The sequence below is a fragment of the Syngnathus acus genome, chromosome 1 (genome assembly GCF_901709675.1).
Source record: "Syngnathus acus chromosome 1, fSynAcu1.2, whole genome shotgun sequence".
NCBI classification, from domain to species: Eukaryota; Metazoa; Chordata; class Actinopteri; order Syngnathiformes; family Syngnathidae; genus Syngnathus; species Syngnathus acus.
The window spans coordinates 1,521,251-1,535,770 of NC_051087.1; the positions used below are offsets into that span (position 1 = coordinate 1,521,251).

The 14,520-nt window shown below is 47.4% G+C and overlaps 1 protein-coding gene across 6 annotated transcripts in view; it reads left to right on the forward strand.

Moving 5' to 3' along the window:
• Positions 1-596: 596 nt before the first annotated feature.
• The window catches only part of fat1a (FAT atypical cadherin 1a), a 40,142-nt gene continuing 26,218 nt past the window's right edge, over positions 597-14,520 (forward strand). For 5 of the 6 annotated variants that reach the window (XM_037261499.1, XM_037261509.1, XM_037261528.1 and 2 more), the window contains exons 1-3: positions 598-756; positions 2,574-5,840; positions 10,411-10,725. In XM_037261499.1, the coding sequence (XP_037117394.1) occupies positions 2,603-5,840; positions 10,411-10,725 (3,553 nt within the window). In that variant the 5' untranslated portion in view covers positions 598-756; positions 2,574-2,602. Of the gene's footprint in view, positions 757-2,573; positions 5,841-10,410; positions 10,726-14,520 lie in introns of all 6 variants that reach the window. The other variant, XM_037261545.1, reaches the window with a different exon arrangement.

The following is a 14,520-nucleotide window of genomic DNA, read 5'->3' on the forward strand; positions in this document are numbered from 1 at the left end:
AGAGCTTGAGTTGGAAATTAGACATCCATGTAAATCTCTCCTGAGTTGCATAATGCCCAAAACGTTTGCGTGTAAGATTTTTCCTTAATTGCTTCCTAACATTGCAGCTCATTCTGACATGGATAAATTTAGCAGCATTGTGCCAGAAACAGGAAAAGTTTGAGGGAAGTGCCAAGACACTTTTTGAGGGAACATATTATTTTTTCTTGTTTGAACACAGTTACTTGGGTTTCTGGCATGCCTGCCATTCCATCAACATCGAGAAACAAAAAGTCTTTAACAAAATGCCAAATGATGATTAAACTTTTGCTGGAGTGTGATATGACAGTACGACTAATTGTATTTGTTGAAGATAGAGACTCAGCACAGTGTATTCATTGTGCCATTAACAAATCAAATAAATTAACTATTGTCAAATTCAAGTATGATCATTTAAGAATACTTCTCCAAGAATCATATATTTGATTTCATTACTTGTTGCCCAAACGAAAGTAGTTCCAGTCCACGGCGGAGTGATACAAAACACCGCGCGAGACACGCTCGAGTGGTGCACGGCGGAGGCGGCAAGTGAGGGAAAGTGGTGAGGAAGAGGAGGGTGGTGAGCGAGAGACCGCTCGGAGCTGCCACCAGATGGATCTTCGGCGAGCTAGTGGGAGCTCCACGTATCACCATGCCGACATTTGGACTACCTAAAGTACCCAGCAAACCTCCCAAGCTTCGGGATTAATCTTTATTTCTTTGGGAGAGGAAAAAAAGGTACGTGGCGCGTTTTTGTCCTGAAATAGTCCCTGTTCCGTGCGGAATAAAGTGTGGAAAAGTTACGCGTTAGTTCGCCTTTTATGGTTTTTGAGAACCAAATCACGTCGCTGTTGGGTTGAGACTTCATTTGGACTAAAACTCAATTCATTTTTTTTTACAAAGTAGTGAGTGTGATTTTCGCGTTCGTTGTTTGAATAAAAGCTCGCTTTTTCCATCTTTCCAACAAATTCCTCTCTCGACTAGTTGCATGAGGTTGATGTTTCGAGTTGGGGGATGGGAATTCAAACTACTTTTCATTTAGCGCTTCACTTTTGACACAAACTCAAACCTCGTATTTTAAAATAAGGCCAAGTATTTATCTGCGCCGTTCTTGTCCTTACGCGTAAACCTTATTTTCCTTTTGTTTAAAGTAAGATATTTAAAGTTGGGCTTTTTTCTCCCCCGGTATTCCCTCACAATGGACGCCCACGAGCAGCAGATGGTTCTTTGTACCTGCAGGCTATGCGCGTTCATATTTAAGGTGAACACGAAAAAGAAACTCGCAAAATTGTACCCCCCCCCCCCCCCCCCCCCCCGATTTCTTAATTCCGTTATAATGGTAATTGTGTTGGCATTTTATGTGCCGGGAACTACTTTGATGACTGCACAGGAGCCGCGAGATAGCGGAATTTCTTTATCCATCGTGGCATAATTGATGGAGAGGAATAAGTCTGCGAAATGGAATACATTTGCATAATGGGATGTGTACGCAACGGTGGTTTATGGGCAATTTGCGGCGTGCGCGCAGAAATGAGTCAACGAGTCACTAGACTGCCCCCCCCCAAGCAAGGAACGTATGTGGTGTGATAGCTTATCACAGCACGTCACACCGTTTATAAAGTGCACATTACTGAGGAAATGAGATTTTCCACACACCATTGGGGAGTTGTGGAAAAATGCTGTGAAAAATTTCATGTATTGTGCATGTTATTGTAGCATTTTTGCATAAAGCAGTGGGACTTATTTTGCTTCTGAAATAATCACCAATGTGCTATTTCCATATTTAGAAGAAAAAAAAATTGTCACTCAAGCAAAATACTACTAAAATGAGGTTCTTTATTTGTTCTTAGTCAAGTGTCCGTGTCCCGTCTTGTTTGGTTTGTCCTCAGTGTATATAAACTAAAGAAGAAAAAAAATCCTAACTCGGATAAAGATACGAGTAGCAATGAAATGGATCCTCGCGCCAGCACCGTTTTCTTCACAAAAGACCTTCAAAGTAATCATCAAAATTTGATCCCATGTTAGCTGGCCTAGTTTCCATTTTACGTTTGTCAAGACTGTTTCCCAACCTTTTTGAAATAAGTCACACACCCGTATCGATCTTAAGCCCACCACCAAACAAAAATGTTACAATGTATATTGAAATGGTATTAAAAATTGATCTGGGCCTGTTTGTTTGGCCGCAAAGCTATTAGGCAGTTGTTTGAATGGCAAGGTGATTCCACGGGTTAACTGGACTCTGTGCTATCTTGTGGAGGAGCATTTAATTGTTCTCCCTGTGAAATTGGATACTTTCCCACGGCACAGCGCACAGATTGTGAATCACTAGCGAGGATCAGGATGACTGCTCGGGGCTTTTTTTGGGGGTGAATTCCCTTGTAGGAGTTCATTAATACAGGAGCCAGAAAATGCCCGTTTCAAACCAAAATGGCCGACTCTCAGGTGTCGGCGATTGAGAATTTTTTGTGCGTCTTGTTATGATAGATGTTAGCTTTTCATTGGACCGATGTTAAAATGTCTATATTCACTCTCGAATCTCGTTCCCCTTTGCGCAGGTGGTACGGCAGCGGCGCGAAAAGGTACGATGATGGGCCGGTGGGCGCTTTGGTCGGCCTCGCTGCTCCTGCAGCTGGTCTGGACGGCGGGGGCCGCCTCCCTGCGCTTCACGCAGCCCGTTTACAACGCCACCATCTACGAGAACTCCGCCGCCAAGACCTACCTCGAGAGCCAAATCAAGATGGGCATCTACGTCAGCGAGCCCGCCTGGGAGATCCGCTACAAAATCATCTCCGGGGACAACGAGAACTTGTTCAAGGCCGAGGACTACCTGTTGGGAGATTTTAGCTTTTTGCGCATCAGAACCAAAGGGGGTAGCACGGCCATTCTCAACCGGGAGGTTCGAGACCACTACGTGCTGACGGTGAAAGCGACCGAGAGGAGCACCGACGCGGAGTGCCGCGCGCAGGTCGCCGTGCGGGTGCTCGACACCAACGATCTGAGACCTCTCTTCTCGCCCACCTCGTACAGCATCTCCTTAGCCGAAAACACGGCCGTTCGCAGCAGCGTGGCCAAGGTGACGGCGACGGACGCCGACATCGGGACCAACGGGGAGTACTATTACAGTTTCCGCGAGTGGACGGACACGTTCGCCGTGCACCCCACCAGCGGCGTTGTGACGCTCACCGGCCGGCTGGACTACTCCGAGACCAAGCTTTACGAGTTGGAGATCCTGGCGGTGGACCGCGGCATGAAGCTATACGGCAGTAGCGGCTTCAGCAGCACGGCCAAGCTGACGGTGCGAGTGGAGCAAGCCAACGAGAACGCGCCCGCCGTCACCGCCGTGGCCCTGGCGCCCTCCGACGCCTCCCCCGACCCCACCTACGCCATCGTGACGGTGGAGGACGCCGACCAGGGAGCCAACGGGGAGATCGCGTCCCTCAGCATCGTTGCCGGCGACCCGCTCCAGCAGTTCCGAGCCGTGAGAACCGGCCCGGGGAGCAAGGAGTATAAAATCAAAGCAGTGAAGGACGTGGACTGGGAGAGCCAGCCGTTTGGATATAATCTCACTCTGCAGGCAAAGGACAAGGGCAGCCCGCCTCAGTTTTCATCCGCCAAATTGGTCCACGTCGCCTCGCCTCGGTTCAAAACGGGACCGCCTGTTTTTGAAAAGGCTCTTTACAGGGTCAACTTGAGCGAATTTGCCCCACTTCACACGCCTGTCGTCATGGTGACCGCTCTCCCGAAGCAGCCCCAGCCCAAATATGCTTTTAGCCGCAAATCGGAGCTGTTCACCATCAACCCCGACACGGGCTTGATCAGCACGGCGGCGCCCATCGGCGCCAACGCGGCCGCTCGTTTCGAGCTGGATGTGACGGCCGGCGGCGGGAGAGCGGCCACCAAAGTCATCGTGGATGTAACGGACGTGAATAACAACGCGCCCGAGTTCCGACAGACGTCGTACAGGGCCGGTGTTGACGAAAACGCCCCCGTCGGCACCAGCGTGGTGACGGTCCAGGCCGTGGACCTGGACCGAGGCGAGAACGGCTACGTGACGTACAGCATCACCAACGTCCAGCCGCAGCCGTTTGTCATCGACTACTTCTCCGGCGTGATCGGCACCTCGGAGCTGCTCGATTACGAGCTCATGCCCCGGATTTACAGTCTTAAAGTCCGAGCCTCGGACTGGGGCTCCCCCTTTCGGCGGGAGGCAGAAGCGCTCGTCACCGTGACCTTGAACAACCTCAACGACAACAAGCCGCTGTTCGAGAACGTGGACTGCGATGTGACCGTGCCGAGAGACCACGGCGTGGGCGAGCAGATAACCACCGTGTCGGCCATCGACGCCGACGAGCTGCAGCTGGTGCGCTACTACATCAAATCGGGCGACGAGCTGGATCTCTTTGAGCTTAACGCAAACTCGGGCGTGCTTTCCCTCAAGAACACGCTGAGCGAAGGCGAGGCGGCCAAAAGGTCCTTTCACAGTTTGCAGATCGTGGCCAGCGACGGCGAACAGGAAACCCGACCCATGTACATGAACGTGACAGTCATCACCGCCCGCATGCCCGTGCAGGTCAAGTGCGTGGAAACGGGCGTGGCCACCATGTTGGCCGAGAAGCTGCTCCAGGGAAGCAAGGTGCACACTCAGGCCGAGCCCGACGACCACTTTGCTGACATCCACTCCATCAACAGGCACGCGCCGCGCTTCGCCGAGTCCTTCCCCGGCTCAGTGGAGGTCAGGGAGGACCTCCCCGTCGGGGGTCGCGTCGCTCATTTAGGCGCCATCGACGGCGACAGCGGCTTCAACGGGAAGCTCGTCTACGTCATCTCGGGAGGCGACACCGAGAGTCACTTTGTGGCCGAAATGGAGACAGGCTGGCTTTTGGTCTATTCGCCTCTCGACAGGGAAACAAAAGATCACTACACGCTCAACGTCACGGTCTACGACCTTGGCGTTCCGCAAAAGTCCTCTTCGCGCCTCCTCGACATTAAGATCTTGGACGCCAACGACAACAGCCCGCAGTTTTTAAAGGACTCGTACTCGGTGGAGATAAGCGAGAGCACTCCGGTGGGCACGGAAATCATCCAGGTGGACTCCACGGATAAGGATCAAGGGGAGAACGGCGCGGTCAGGTACTCCATTTTGGGCGGCACCGATCACTTCGCCATCAACGCCGAGTCCGGCGTGGTGACGGTCACCAAGCCTCTGGACCGCGAGCTGCGTCCCGTGTACGACTTGAAGGTCACGGCCCGCGACCTGGCCGAGAACGAGCCCCAGCGCGTGTCCGCCGTCCCGCTCAGGATCACTCTGGAGGACGTCAATGACAACCCGCCCAAATTCCTGCCCCCGAATTACCGCGTCAAGGTGCGGGAGGACCTCCCCGTCGGAACAGTGGTCATGTGGCTGGAGGCCCACGACCCCGACGTGGGGCCATCCAGTCAGATCCGCTACGGCCTGATGGACAACGGCGATGGCCACTTTGAAGTGGACAAACTGAGCGGGGCCGTGCGGATCGTGCAGAGCTTGGACTACGAGAGCAAGCAGGTGTACAACCTGACGGCCAAGGCCAAAGACAAAGGCAAGCCCATCTCGTTGTCATCCACTTGCTTCGTGGAGGTGGACGTGGTGGATGTCAACGAGAATCTCTACCGGCCTTTGTTCCGCTCCTTTGTGGAGAAGGGATTTATCAAGGAGGACGCCGCCGTCGGGACTTCCGTCATGACGCTCGTGGCCGAGGACGACGACAAAGGCCGAGACGGGGAGATCCGCTACTCCATCCGGGACGGCTCTGGCCTCGGGATATTCACCATTGATGAAGAAACTGGTAAGTCATTTTGCAATAAAAATCAAAGGTTGGTGTGAACAATGAGATGAAGGGAGTATTCCTGCTCCTTCTCGCTCTTTCTCTCTCTCTTCCCTTTCTTTTTTTTTTTTTCCCGAAGCATTGGGGGCAGGGGTAGCAGCTGCTTGCCAGACCTAAGCGGACATTCTTAGCAGTCGCCGTGGAATGAAGCGAGTATCTTTCTCCCCGCCTTGACCTCCTTTTCTTCCCTTCTTTGTTGTTCACGCTAATCTTTTCGACTATTGCCGGTTGGGATTCTTGCATCGTGGTAATCATTTTAACAGCTGAGTCAAATTAGCTCCAAAACTAAGCAGTCTGGAATTCCAGGAGTTCCTGCAGCACCCACGCCTTCCCCCAGACCCCCGTAAAAAAAAAAAAAAACTCACAAGCACCTGATGTGGTTGTTTTGGAACTTGCTTGCTAGCTTCCTGTGTGGCGAGACCAGATTTCATACAGTACTGCGCAAATGTTTTTTTTTTTAATGATCATTGGAAATTGTAAACTGTAGGCTCAAGTGAGATGTTCAAAAGTGAGGGGGGGGGTTGAGTGGGTCAAGAAGAAAAAAAATGCCTTCGGGGCTCATAAATTTGGTGAGGGTCTGGATGAAGATACAGGACTCTGCAAAGATTTTATGATCTTAGGAAATGGACAGACATCGTTAGGAGGATCATGTAGGACCTATAAAACTGACAGGTCTGGGTAAGGCGACATAAATACAGTACTGTAAAAAAAAAAAAAGGGAGTGCGGGATCGTCATGTAGAAAACTGCTAAAGGAATTGTAGTGGGACCATGCGTTGGCCAAAGAAAATTCCAACATGGCCAAAGATATTGGCGGGTTTCCGGGTAGATTTACATGAATGCCGTAACTGTGTAAAGAGTCTCGGACCACCCGGGGAGTTTTTATGATCTGCGGTGGACTGATACAGATAGCGGGATGAGTAACCCATTCATCGCCGATTGTAGAGTGGGCCAAGAAAAAATCAAAACTCACACAGAGTACTTGGTAAAGTCTTTTTTGGGTAAATAGAGAGACGTACAAAAGTAGCCTCGCCATGTTTCTGGATTTCTTTCCGTTTGGATTCAGAATTGGATACACGTGAGACTTTTTCCACAGGCCTTTCCCTTTGGGAAACGTTGGCTCTCAGGTATATTTAGCGTCTTATGACGGGGGGGGGGGCTGAGGGTGTCAGCTGTGGTGTGTTTGACCCCCCGTCGTAATCCAATATAATGTTGTTTTACGAGCGACCAGATAACCGGATGCTTCTTCCGCTTTCATGGAAAGCTTGTCTTCGCCTGGCTTCGACCCCAAAGCGATTATCAGATATGGATTGATTGACTTGTGCCCCGCCATGTTGTACGTTGATCATATCCGAGACGAGCGGAATGCGGCCGAGGTGGTAATGCCTCGCAGAGGTTCGCCTAAATGGAGGGTGCGGTTGCTTTGGCGAGCTAAAGGCGTAGCAGCAAGTCGAGCTATATGCAGAGCCGCAGCTGCATCTTGCGGTGGACGGAATGTTTTTAAAACGGAGCAAAATTAGAAAACCGACATAGGGGAAAAAAAATGTCGATTTGAGTTTGACTTGGCAGTTGTCAAATTGTTTTTTTCTTCAGAGTCTAAAAAGGTGTGCTCCGCTTCAAACTAGATTGTATAATGTATGCGTTGCCCTTTCTTCTGATAATATATGCATTGCCCTTTTGCTGCATTCCTTTGTGAAACTGTGTTATTGTATTTTCCATTACAGTTTAAAAAAAAAAAAAAAGAAGTCTTTGGCTTTTTCCCACTCTTCTTGCTGCAAAATGTCAAACTTTTTCATCGGAGCCGTAATGGATAGATGTAGTATTAAGCGGCCTTCCTCTTTGGGTTAGCGCTCAGATAAAATCGACAGGGAGCGCAAAGTGCCACCTGAATCCAATCCAAACAGTCTTCCCGCTTGAGCGCCGTCACTATGGAGACGGCGGCAGGAATGCACGCGACGGGACAAAGTTGATTGCCGGCCGCTCAACCAAAAGCGCACTTTGGTCGTTGAAAGGATGCGGCGGCACTTCTCAGCCGCCGACCCCATTAAAGACCCGCTAAAGAAATTCCCCGCTACGCCCGATGAAGACTTTGTTCGTTTACCTGTTGCTCTGAGTCTTGCGCAAACTTCAATTCAGGGCCTCCACCAAGGCCTTCTGAACTCACATTATCTGACAAACGAGCCGTTTTATAAATTTGAGGAGAGATAAACTTGTTCAGCCGACGATCACGGGGTAGGTAACCGTTAAATAAGAAGAGAATCTGTTTTTTTGTTTGTTTTTTTTCCACCACCCAGCCAGTTCAGACTGAGGCAAATAATCGTTTGTTGTATTATTAATGCCGCTTGTTTGTTGTCGTTGTAAAATGAAATTTAGTATTCACTTTCATTTTGAGGCTATGAAACTTTTCAGCGTTTTTCCCCCCTTCGAGAAAAGCAATGAATAAAGAAAAGCAGCGGGACTAAAATCAATCAAGACTGAACCGACTGTGCATACACAAATGGACTTTTTTTTGTAATGCCGATCGCGAGTTTGCATTCTACGCAATCACAACGTTAAGTCGGTAAGAAGAACGTGACGTGTAGTTGAGCCTCAAGCGACCTCAGATGTTCCCTTTGCTTTAATCGGTATCCAAGAAGTAGCTCCCAGTTTTTTTGGTTTTGTTTAATCAGTAGGAATAATCAATTCTAAAAAAATATACTATATATATAGAAAAAAAGTTATTCCAAGTGAGAATTGCTAATGCTAATGGTTGGTTTGCTAACATATAGCAAGATGCTAAGCGTTTACCTTTTGATGAACTGATATTTTTCTAACACATGGCAAAACGTCTGGGAACTTTCTTGGCAAGTCTGGGGAACTGTTAAAAAAAAAAAAAAAGAAGTTGCCCGGTAACACAAAGATTCAGTTCAAGCCTTTTTCTATTTTTTTTTCTTTCTCAGTGCGCTTGCGGAATGCGAAGCGTTTCAGCAGGTCTGCGGCACAGAGACGAAGTTCGTTTATGGAAGCATGTGAGCGGGAGGCTCGCGGAATGCGGGTCGCTAGGGGGGCTAGCGGCAGTTAGCGCAGTTCAAAGCCGGGTCCCCATGCCTTGCTGCAAACAAGCGAGTACTTCTGTTTCATCCTGACTCGCTTCTACCTTAACCGTGTGGCTTGTTTCAATAAGGCCTTTGTGTATGTGAGTGCAGTGTACACATTCACCAAAAAAAAAAAAATGGCCGCGGGTCATGACACTGCACGTCTTGCTCAGCTCAGGTAGCTTTGAATAACAAAGCCTCGGGGAAAGCTAGCGCAAAAAAAGAAGTGGAAAGCAAATCTGGTTTTGTCTGTTTTTTCTTTTCTCGTGGCCTAAGGGCACTTTTTCTTTCTTCCTTCAAAGCAGCTAGGATAACGGTGCGGAATGGGTGCGGCAAGCAGATATATGTGCTTTGTTTGTAAACTATTCAGTCAGGGTGGGGTGGATCAGGTGGCAGCACTAGCGACGCACGTGGATCATCTTTACGATCTGTTGGTTTTCATAACGTTTGTTCCGGGCCGTAAATCAAAATGTAATTGTTATTTTTTGCTTTTCATGAACATTAGGAACAAAAGTTCCCGCAAATATGTTCTCAAAAACATTTCTCGCTTGATTATTCTAAGATTATCTGCACATTACAACTTCTCTAGGCGACGTTATTTTTGTAAGATTTCCAAAATATTGTAACTTTGCTATCGTTTTAGTATTTTTCTGTATTGCAGCATTCTTCTCGTAAATCCCGCCCCCCTCTTGCCTCGAGTCTCCACCCACCCACCCCCCAGCAGCTTTTCATGACCTGAAGCCACTATTTGTCTGGTCTCGCTTACAAATCCCGGCTGCTGTCATTCTACAAAAGGCAGTGTCAACAAAGCGACACCCTTTGTAAACTATTTAGGTCGCCTAAAATGTATACTGTACATTTTTCTTTGAGTCCTTTTAAGTCCTGCGTACTTCAATGGTTTATTTAGCTTTTGGTGTGTCTATTTTTTTTTTAACCAGGAATTCATTTTCCAAACCGTTTATTTTAGTTCACATATTGAAATCACGTCAGGATACAAATGTTTTGCAAAACAAAAAGCAAAATGGCAGAATTAATCTATTAAGTTTGTGAAATTTTCTAATTGGGTGATTTTATGACATTGGAAATTTTCTAATTATTTTTTATGTTTTTAAATTATTTCAGTCCATCCTCACGACTTCATTTTTCTTTGACTAACCCGACGTGCCCATCTTCCTCTTGACGCCATTGTGACTGGGTGCCTTTCACCTGGTAGTTTGAAAGCTCTTTTGTTTGCTCAGCTGAAGACGGTCGCCCCCGCATGGCAGTAAAACAACCTTCCCTGCTGGCGAATGTAAACCACGCCCGACGGGCTTCTTGTTGATACGATAGCATGTTGACATCTAAACATAACTCCTGCGATCGTTTTCGTTTGCAAAATTTAATTAATTCACCCAACACTAAAAATTTCGCCCCAAAGAAAATCCCTGGCTAAACTCAGGCTATGGTCTCATTTCTTTAGGCATCATCCGGACGCAAGAGCTCCTGGACCACGAGACCACTCCCCACTACTGGCTGACGGTCTACGCCATGGATCGAGGCGTGGTTCCGCTTTCCGCCTTCGTGGAGGTCTACATCCAAGTCCAGGACGTCAACGACAACGCGCCGCAAGCGTCAGAACCCGTCTACTACCCGTCCGTGATGGAGAACTCACCCAAGGACGTGTCCATCATCCAGATAGACGCCGTGGACCCGGATGCTAAGTCTAGCGATAAGCTCAGCTACAAGATCACCAGCGGGAATCCGCAAGGCTTCTTTGCCATCAATTCCAGAACAGGTAAGACTGCTTTTTGGGCTACATGAATTGCTAATTGCCTGCTAGCCTTTTCCAGAGATTTATGCTAACTCTAGGCTAGCACTGGCGCCTCCACACCAACACATTTGGCCACACCCCTTTTTAAATTTGATAATCGATGAATCGGTGCGCCTCAATTTAACGTGCCTGTGTGAATAGCTCACAACTGCTAATTTATGAAAATGAAGAAGAAATTTCTTTTTTTTTTTATGGTCTGTGCCTGAGGGGTCCTCTCTCCTGTTTTAAAAGTACTTTTTCTCAAGCGGCAACTCGCAAATGGCGTGACCATTAATATTTCATCGGGTTCTTATGAACTGGCCCATGCCTTCCACACTTTGGCAGTTATGTGCGTATGTATGTGTGGTCCTTTTTCCCCCCCTCCCAAAGGTAGTCGGAGGCTTCAGAGTTATTTTGGTTACTACCGCCAATGTGATCTTTCTGACCAAATAAGGACGGCGAGCGTTAGTAGCGCCCCTCCCTCTCCCCTAAACCGTCCTGGCATAAGTCATGCATGGGTATTCCCAAGTAGACGGAGAAAGTAATTAATGCAAGAGCACGCTAACTTTCATTTCCCCTCCCCTTCTTTGCTCGCTGATTAAATGTGCCAGGATGGCGAATAGAGAAGGGGGAAAAAAAACGCCGCTTGCGCTCCCATAGGATTTCAAGTCCGTTGAATTAATTTCTTCCAGTGGCAAAGTGTCATCAACGTCTAAAGGTGTAAAAAGTTATTCAACATCAAATTTGAATGATTTCTATTTGAAAACGACTGCATAAGCTGGACGCGTCAATGGGACACGACAACCGCATATTGCCGGTTGGTGAAAATGTCGAAATTTACAGCGTGCGAGGCTTTATTTTTCCATAATGACACGTTCTAAATCTGCGTCGGCCGGGCGCGCGGGGCCCCCGTCTTGGCGTTCATGCACAGCCTGTGAACCAAAGGTTGGGAAAATAAATGAAAGCCTATGTTTTGCGTGCGTGTGTGTGTGTGTTTCAAGCTAAGCTAACAAGCTTAGTCGTCCTCCTTTATCTACTGCAGCTTCACTTGGTGGTCGTGGTTGCCCGGCACTTACTGGAATAGGAACTACGACCTTCTCCGACACAAAACTTTGACACCTGAAATCCTCGAGCGGCTCTTTTTGTCAAAAATCAACACCCGCGGGCAAAGTACGGAACGGCTCGAGTCAGAAACTACTTGAAAAGAGGCGGAAAAATCTGGAATGGAAGTGATGGCTTTTGGTTCTCCGCTCAGAGTTTCAATAGTGTCGTTTTTGATACGGGTGCGTCAAGGAAGGTGCATGGATTTCAAAATCAACATCACAAGATGGAATTTGCGGCTTGCCAGAGTTCGGGGTGTGCCAACTCGCTTAAAATGTAAAATAGGCAAGGCTGCTCCAATTTGTGTCACGATGGGTGGACAAGCATTCATTTGAATCCCACGCACGCATACTTGACTCATGTACACTTCAGTCGAGGCATCCCACTGCATGTCAGCTTTTATTGTCCCTTCGCGGAGGATTTGTCGGCGAGCTTATTAAAGGTCGTCAATGGCGGGCGCCCGTTTTTTGATGTGTCGTTGGACTTTGAACGGCATGCCGGTAAATGGCATGTTTGTTTTGCGATAGTAACCAAGCCAAACACGGGAAAGAGATTGTTGCCAAGGACGGATGACAATCTTATCACGCGGCACCCATGCTAGCTCAATTCGGGCTGGGGTTCCCCGCGCAAGATTTACGATGTCTTTTCCTTAACTGTAATTTTTGAAATGATATCCCTACTTAGTGTTTATTACCACTAGTTTACTATAAAGCCGAGCTTAGAACAAAGAAAATCACATAACCAAACCACAATATTTGCCCTTACGAGTCTGCTAGCTTAATGCTAACAGTCAGTGCTAATGAAACTAGCATTTATGTTGCAGTAGGTAACGCTTTAAATAACCAACGCAAACTTTGTTAAATACAACTCAACTGTGCAATTTTTAACTGTTTTTTTGTCTACCTTGTTTTTGTTGTCATTGGTTGATATTTGTATTTGTTGTAGTTTGTGTTTAAATGTTTGCGTGTTTGTCGTTTTCTACCTGGCATTTGTCGCTATCTGTAGTCGGGGGTCGTTCTGGTTTGGATTCAAGCGAAGGTGAAAAAAAAATTGGGATGCTTCTCATTGTTACCTTTTCACCAGAGACACATTCATTATCACGGGAAGTGAGATAGGGAAAGGATAACTCCAACAACTTCCTGCGTTTCCTGGCTATTGTCCTCAGGTCAAACTATTGTCACACTGCCAGTGAGAAGAATAGTTGAACATTACCTGAATACTTTTACACAACTTTTTTTTTTTCTTTTTGCTTACGTGTCATGCCTATTTCTGGAGGAAAATACTGTTTAATGACCTTTTGTGTCCCATAGCAATACAAGCTACTTACTGAATATGAAATTTTTTAAATGGGACTTTATTCTCTTAAGAGTGCTTTCTTTTTCCTAGATTAGGGAAATAAATCTTGTAAGATCATAGGTGAGTGATAAAAAAAAAAAAAGGCAAATAGCGATTCTACTTTTCCAACTACCCCACTGGCCTCCATTTTGTCTTTTTTTTTTTTTTATACATTTTCCACGGAAGGATAGAACTCCCCCCCCCCCCCCCCCCCCCCCCTTCGCCCGACTACCGCGGCTATAATTACCGTCAGCTCTCCTCGGCCCACGCCTTGCGACAGCTTTGTGCGCGTTGGGACAAAAGGAAGGCCTGCGTGTTGGAAGCGCGGACTTCATTTGGCTCGTCAACCCGATCATTTTCCACTTTTCGGGATCGTCCGCGGATCCTTTGCATGAAAGGATGGGTTCTGTTTAGCAAGCATTCATTTTAGGTCCAATAAAGCTATATAGGAAGCAAACTTTGGAGCTGTTGAAAGAGATGAAAGTATTCTCTGAGATGTTTGCCTTGGCCCTGAATCCGCCGCTTTACGCTTTGCTGTCAACGTGCAACAAAACCAGGACAAGATGTAGGACGCAAAGGCAACCAAAAAAACCTGTTTCTCTGAATCATACTTTGGCCACTGCTAGGCTACATGTGTCAAGTGACACAATTAGGTTTTTTTTTTGTTTGGCAGCAAATATGCAACACATTTTTCCGCATTTAGGACTATTTTCAGAAGATTGACTAACATTTCCTTCAGCCTTTTCTTTTTTTCTTTTTGCATAACTTTTGAGACCAAATATGCTTTTTGCTCTTCAGTGTTCCAAATTTTAGAAATGAATTTTATCTTTAACAAGAATTTTCACCCTGTATTGGATAAGATTGAAAACAAAGACTCATTTGTGCCATTCAGGGTGAAAGATTTATTCTTCCTGTTGTTCGAGTGAAGGTTATAAGAAAAGAAAGCACATTTGTTTGGTCTTTTTTTTTCCCCCCCTTTGAATGAAAATCAGTAGTCTTATGTTTAAGATTAAAAAGAGCCAAAAAGGAAAGGCCGAAAATGGAAAAGTTGCTCGAGTGGCCGGCTTGTCTTTTCCTAATTGCAGTGCTGAGCATGCGACTATTTCTGGGCAAAACCGTAAGTTGTGGGCTTCGCGCTCCTCGCTGGCTTTTGGGGTTTCGGAAATCCTTTGCTCGATGCTAATCGGGTCGCGTTGCGGCGACGGGGCCGCTCTTGGTGCGGTCCGAGCTGGCTCATCAACTCGGCGCTCGGGTGCAATTAACGCTGGCAGGACGAGCACGAGATGCCGCTGAGAACGTTGCCGCTTAGCCAGATTTTCTTCCCCCTTTGTCTGCTTGTTTGAC